This window comes from Mauremys mutica, chromosome 12 (assembly GCF_020497125.1).
Source record: "Mauremys mutica isolate MM-2020 ecotype Southern chromosome 12, ASM2049712v1, whole genome shotgun sequence".
In the NCBI taxonomy this organism is placed as follows: Eukaryota; Metazoa; Chordata; order Testudines; family Geoemydidae; genus Mauremys; species Mauremys mutica.
In genome coordinates this window covers 14863261-14869819 of record NC_059083.1, presented here as the reverse complement: position 1 = coordinate 14869819, position 6559 = coordinate 14863261, and the positions used below count along the sequence as shown (strand labels likewise).

General features: G+C 56.5%; 1 protein-coding gene and 1 long non-coding RNA gene across 2 annotated transcripts; both read right to left on the bottom strand.

Annotated features, from left to right (window-relative positions):
* Positions 1–2367: 2367 nt before the first annotated feature.
* Positions 2368–3944, bottom strand: LOC123346062 (zinc finger protein 316-like; the record flags this gene model as incomplete). The annotated part of the gene is made up of 3 exons (XM_044983272.1): positions 3891–3944; positions 3151–3264; positions 2368–2624 (listed from the first exon to the last, which is right to left on the bottom strand). Coding segments are annotated over exons 1-3 (405 nt in total), but the record flags the coding sequence as incomplete, so codon positions are not given.
* Positions 3945–3977: 33 nt separating this feature from the next.
* LOC123346077 lies at positions 3978–5636 on the bottom strand. Its single transcript, XR_006572920.1, has 3 exons — positions 5567–5636; positions 4540–4627; positions 3978–4017 (listed from the first exon to the last, which is right to left on the bottom strand). It is a non-coding gene; the product is annotated as an uncharacterized LOC123346077 (long non-coding RNA).
* Between the last annotated feature and the right edge of the window lie 923 nt (positions 5637–6559).

Here is a 6559-nt window from a genome sequence, read left to right as displayed (position 1 = left end):
ATGCATGCCTAGATGTGGAATAGCCCACTGATGTGGTCTATCACGTCGCAGTAATCGGCCTCAATAATTTCTTCAAAAGTTTCAGCCAGAGCGTGAGCAATGCGCTGGCGCAAGTTTATAGGGAGAGCCACTGTGGTCCTTGTCCCAGTCAGGCTAACGTGTCTGTGCCACTGTGCCGCGAGGGGTGGGGGCACCATTGCTGCACACAGGCAAGCTGCATAGGGACCAGGGCGGAATCCGCATCGCTGTAGAAGACCCTCCCGCTCTTCCCAGGTGACCCACAGCAGTGAGATATCTTCCAGGATCAACTCCTGGTGAAAATGTTGGGAGAGTGTTCAGTGGAGATGCCCCCTGTAGCTGTTTGCTGTTCCCAATGCACAGAAACCCCTGCACAGCCCTGATGCAATCAGTCCCCCTTACTCACCATTTCGTGGCTCCTGTGGGTTGTGTGTGCTCTGTTTGGCATGGGAAAATTATGCTAAAGTGAAGACTGTAAACTCCCTCACTGTGTGGGAATAACTGTCTGGATGAGATTATGAACAATGCTGCCTCTGTTAACTGTTGCCATTTTTGCCTTTCGAAAAGTGTCCTTGACTGCTGGACTGCCCGTATCATCGGCTGCTCAGAGGCTACAAAACCTCAGGAAGAAGCCGCGAAAAAGCAAAGAAGACATGCTGAAAGCAGTTATGGGTCAGTCTGCCAGAGAGAGTAAGAAAGAGCAGGACCAGAGGAAAAACCTGCAGGACTGGAGGGAAAGGGAAAGCAGGATCCGCCAGAGAAACGCAGCGGCTAAGAAGAAAAGCACAAAGCAGCTGATAAGCATCCTGGCGCGCCAAGCGGACTCTCTGCAGTCACTCGTAGCCATGCAGGCAGAGCACTACCGTGCCGCCCCCCGCCCCGTCCCAAAGCTCTTTCCCTTGTGCCCCAATGTCAGCTCCAAACCCCCTTTCCCAGCATCCAGGTTCTTACCTCCACCAGCTGCCTCTAACACCAGTACGTTCACCAACCAGCCCTGAGAACTACGACCCTTACCCTCTGCACTCAACCCCCATCACCATGCAGTATAGGCACCCTGAAGTGCAGCAGTCATTGCACAGCACTCCAGACAGGACATATTCAAACCTGTGACTGTACAGTTCACCAAACCACCCCCCTGCCCTTTTAGGTTCCCAAAATGTTGGGTGTCTGTCAAGAAAGTTATTTTCTTTTCAATAAATGAATTCTTGGCTTTGAAAACAGTTTTTATTATTGCAGAAAGTGAAAGATACCATAGCCCAGGAAAGAAACAGGCACTGCAAATCATGTTAGGAAAAACAGATTCCAACTAACATTGTAACCACTGCACTTCACTCCCGTGCAAGGCAACAAACATTACTGTTGGCTTTCAGCCTCAAATTCCTCCCTCAAGGCATCCCTAATCCTTGTAGCCCTGTGTTGGGCCTCTCTAGTAGCCCTGCTCTCTGGCTGTGCAAATTCAGCCTCCAGGCGTTGAACCTCGGAGGTCCATGCCTGACTGAATGTTTCACCCTTCCCTTCACAAATATTATGGAGGGTACAGCACGCGGATATAACCGCAGGGATGCTGCTTTCCCCCAAGTCTAGCTTCCCATACAGAGATCGCCAGCGCCCTTTTAAACGGCCAAAAGCACACTCCACAGTCATTCGGCACCGGCTCAGCCTGTAGTTGAACCGGTCCTTGCTCCTGTCAAGCTTCCCTGTATACGGTTTCATGAGCCAAGGCATCAATGGGTAAGCGGGGTCTCCAAGGATCACAACGGGCATTTCGACATCCCCTACTGTGATCTTCCGGTCTGGGAAAAAAGTCCCGGCCTGCATCTTCCTGAACAGGCCAGTGTTCCGAAAGATATGTGCATCATGCACCTTTCCAGGCCAGCCTGCGTTAATGTCAATGAAATGCCCACGGTGATCCACAAGCGCCTGGAGAACCATAGAGGAATACCCCTTCCGATTAACGTACTCGGTGGCTAGGTGGGGTGGTGCCACAATAGGAATATGCGTCCCATCTATCGCCCCTCCACAGTTAGGGAAACCCATTTGTGCAAAGCTATCCACAATGTCCTGCATGTTCCCCAGAGTCACGGTTCTTCTTAGCAGGATGCGATTAATGGCCCTGCAAACTTGCATCAACACGATTCCAACGGTCGACTTTCCCACTCCAAACTGGCTCGCGACCGATCGGTAGCTCTCTGGAGTTGCCAGCTTCCAGATCGCAATAGCCACCCGCTTCTCCACCGGCAGGGCAGCTCTCAATCTCGTGTCCTTGCGCCGCAGGGTGGGGGCGAGCTCAGCACACAGTCCCATGAAAGTGGCTTTTCTCATCCGAAAGTTCTGCAGCCACTGCTCGTCATCCCAGACTTCCATGACTATGTGATCCCACCACTCAGTGCTTTTTTCCCGAGCCCAAAAGCGGCGTTCCACGGTGCTGAGCATTTCCGTGAATGCCACAAGCAATGTAGTGTCACACGCGGCAGGTGACTCGATATCATCATCGTCGGATTCCTCACTGTCACTTTGGAGTTGAAGGAATAGCTCAACTGCCAAACATGATGTGCTGGCGACACACATCAGCAAAGTCCTCAGCAGGTCGGGCTCCAGAAATCGCGCTGCACAGAAACCGTTGGGAGAGTCACAATGGCGCCAAACGTGGACGGAAAAACAGTGACTGCTGGGATGTGAAGCAATGCATCACGGGGCGTTGGGACAGGAAGCAGAATGACCCGCACCCTTCCGTCCCCTTCCCACAACGCCAAAATGGGACGAGGTGCTCTGTGGGATAGCTGCCCATAATGCACCACTCCCAACAGCGCTGCAAATGTGGCCACACTGCAGCGCTGGTAGCTGTCAGTGTGGCCACACTCCAGCGCTTTCCCTACACAGCTGTACGAAGACAGCTTTAACTCCTAGCACTGCACACCTGCAAGTGTAGCCAAGCCCTTAGTGTGGCCACACTCCAGCGCTTTCCCTACACAGCTGTATGAAGACAGCTTTAACTCCCAGCGCTGCACACCTGCAAGTGTAGCCAAACCCTGAGTGAGAGGAGGAAGAACCGACGGCACTTACTGATACCATATTTTTGGGATTCTCAACATTTTCCTTCATTCACCAGATGATTTCTGTGTCAGTCCTCACCTGTGTGGGCGACTCTTGGGATCTCTCTTTCCTCGCAGGCCTGGAGATCGGGCACCCACGGCTCTTCCCCTCGTTCCAGCCGGCTGATTAGATCAGGTTTGGGAAGAGGGAATCCTGTGCAGGTGGTGAAATCAGACCAGATCAGGGTGTGTGGAGGATTGAAAGAGCATCTGTCAGAAAGGACATTCCGTGGGTGGAACCTGTCCCTGTGCTGTGCTGGGGGAACAGGGAATCCATGAGGACAGGAACATGGTCACTGAGCCCCTTTGGGGGAGGCAGGTGTCTGGGGGAGGTGGGGGGAATTGTGACACCCTCACTAGGAGTTCCTAGGATCTGTGCTCTCTGGGGGCCCTGCTGACGCACCCCCAGCTCTGGAGATAAACCCCTGCCTATTTCTAAACCAGCGGAGCCCAGAGCCCGCCGCATGGCTGGAGCTGTGTCCAAGGAGGGAGGTGAACAGGGATTCTGTGTGTGAATGAGAAACAACACAGACAGGACAATACACGGCTTCCCCGATTGGAAAGCTAGGGCGTCGGGTGGGGATGGTTTTGTATATCCCTTAGGTTTTGACACCCTGGTCTCGTTTCGAGAGTATACGGAGTTGCAAGTCTCTCTCACATGGCAGCTGTGCATTACAGAGCCCAGTCCCCTCCAATCTAACTAACCTGGGAAGAACCTGACCAGTGTCAGACACGCAGACCCCACGGTTTCTAATAACCAAGGGGCCGGGAATCCCTTACCCAGCGAGGTCACCGTCTCGTAGTTCTCCTGCATGACGTCCCTGTAGAGGGCTCTCTGAGCGGGGTCCAGCAGAGCCCCCTGCGCCTGGGTGAAATACACAGCCACCTCCTCGAAGGTCACCGGCATCTGAAACAAGAAGAGTCCCCCACTCAGCTCCTGCTGCCCCAGCCACAATCCCACCAGTTACAGGGAAAAATAAACAAAACATTGAAGCTCTGGGAGGGCCAGAGAAGCAAAATTCCCCCTGCACCCTGCTCAGAGCAGCCAGGAGGGTTCAGGGGGTGGGAGAAGGTGAGAGCTCCTTGTCCCCCCAGCACACGGAGCAGGGCAGGGTCTTCTCATTTCCCACACGCCTGCCAGCCACAGGCTGATACGGGAAGCAGAGCTCTGAGCCGGGGACAGGGACAGGAATCCCAACAGCTTCCCTGCTTATTTCACAGCAGCCGCTGGCCAGTGGGGTGTTTCCTGGGTCAGAAAGTCCCAGCCCCCTCCAAGGAGCCTGTTCATAAAACCAGGCCCAGTTTGATCATGTTCCAGCAAGTTTAATCATACCCTGTCCCCTCCCTGCCTCACACTGTGTGTTTCCCACCCCTCCCCCTGTACAACAAATCCTCCCCATCCCCCCACAGCTCCCTACAAATCCCAGACCTGAGCTGGCTCCATCGCAGCCATTTCCCTTCTCTGTCCTCTGGAAGAGGGGACGATCTGGAGCAAAATGTGGATGTGATTCCTCAGCCTGTGGGGGCGAGAGGGGTGATGGGGGAGGTTACAGAAGGGGCTTCAGTCCATATCACCCCCCCCCTCTCCCTGCAGACAGACGCTCTGGGCTCTGCCGCGCTGGGAAAACCCTCAGTCAGTTTATTACAACACAGACCCGGCCCCTCCCCCCAGCACTGAACCCCCTGCGACACCAGTAGGTCCCTCCAAGGGGCCCTTTGTGCAGAGTCATTTCCCTGCCCGGCTCCAGCCCTTTCCCCAGGTCTCTCCATCACCTGCAGGCTCAGGGGCTGGTGTGGTTAGAGGGGATTTTCCCCAGATGGACTTTGCTGAGAGCTCCTGATTTCTCTGCTAACAAGCTCTGTTCTAGGCTGTGTTCCCAGCGACCAATAAACCTTCTGTTTTGCACAGCTGAGTGCGGAGGTGGGTGCAGGGCCCCTGTGGGGAGCGGGTCAGGCTTCTCCTTAGGCTGCCCCCGCCGTTCTGGTTGGGGCCGTGTGCCCCTCCTGGGCTCCGGGGATGGGGAGGCTGGGGCCACGTGCTCAGCAGGTGAGGGGATATTGGGGGCTTGGGGGAGGGGCTTGCCTCCCCCAGCGCTAGGTTCACCCCCCACCAGCTATTCCCCCTTCTTATCCCTAGGTCCTAGGATGGAAACCCCTTCAAGCGGGGGGGGGGGGCGCGGCAGGGCCCCACCAGCCTAGAGCCAGCGCCTCTGCTGCCCCCCACCGCCCTGATTGTGCCCCGCTCCTTCCCCGGCCCCCAGCTGGGCCCCCTGCCACCCTGCATTCAGTTTTGCCCCTGCCCACTTCTCCCCCGCCCGCTCCAGATCTCCCTGAGCTGCAGCCTCCGTCCGCACCAGCGCGGCCAGGGGCAGGGAAACAAAGCAGCAGATGGGGGAGGAGGGGGAGGGGGAGGGGGGATGGGGGGTAACGTGATCCTGCCCCCGCTCTGCACCCACCGGGGCTGGCGGCAGCTTTCCCGGGCCCAGGGCAGCGAATCGGGGGGGGAGGGGTCTCTCCTACCTTCCTCCAAGCGGCTGCGAGTCACTTCCTGCTGCCGGGCCGGAGCCCAGCGATCGCTCCCGCCAGAGCCGCCTCCCGGCCGCTCCTGGGTCCTAGCGGGAAACCCAACGAATTGCGCTTCTCCCTCTGGGTCCGGCTTCTGTTCCCCGCCCAGGCTCTCAGGACAGAAGGGAGGGACCCTCTTCCATCCAGCGCGGGGAATGGGTGACACATTTTTCTAAAATACTTAATGAACTTTAGGGGAAACCATAAAGATGCGCAGAGGTAAGCGGGGAAATGGCCCCGCTATTGGGGGGAACTTTCCTGACTTAAACACCCCCCGGGTGGAATCGAATAGCAGAAGGATCTGAGTCCTCGCGCCCTTCACCCAGAGCCTGCCTGGCCCCGAGGGCTCCACTTCCACTCTGCTGTGTGGCAAAGTCCTTGTATCCCCGACAGGGCTGGGCCCAGGCTTCCTGAGGGGCTCGTCCCCCACCCTGGTTGTGACCACTCATCACAGTGATGGAATTTCTCCGCTCTGGATGCCTCCCTGGTCTCTGCCCTAGCCAGTGTCTATAGCTCAGAACAAATACAATTTACAAAAGAGCAATTAATTAAAAAAATCAGGACACAGTTAGAAAGGAAAAAGGAAAACTCTTAGCCCCACTCTGCAGGGCCGGATTAACTTTTCATGGGCCTGGTGCCAAATGTATTTATGGGCCCCCATGGGGCAAGGTGCAGGGGGCGGGATGGTCCGTCTCCAGAGGGAAGGGCGGGCTGGGGGCAATGAGGCACAGTGCGCTGGGAGCCGCCCCGCTCTGCGCAGCCCAGCAGAGGGCGCTGTTTACAATCCAGCCCAGCCCTGTGCTGCCAGCGTTCCCCTTCCCCTTGCGGGTTGGGCCCCCACCACACCGCCCCCCCGACCAGCCACTTTTCCTCCCCTGCCTAGA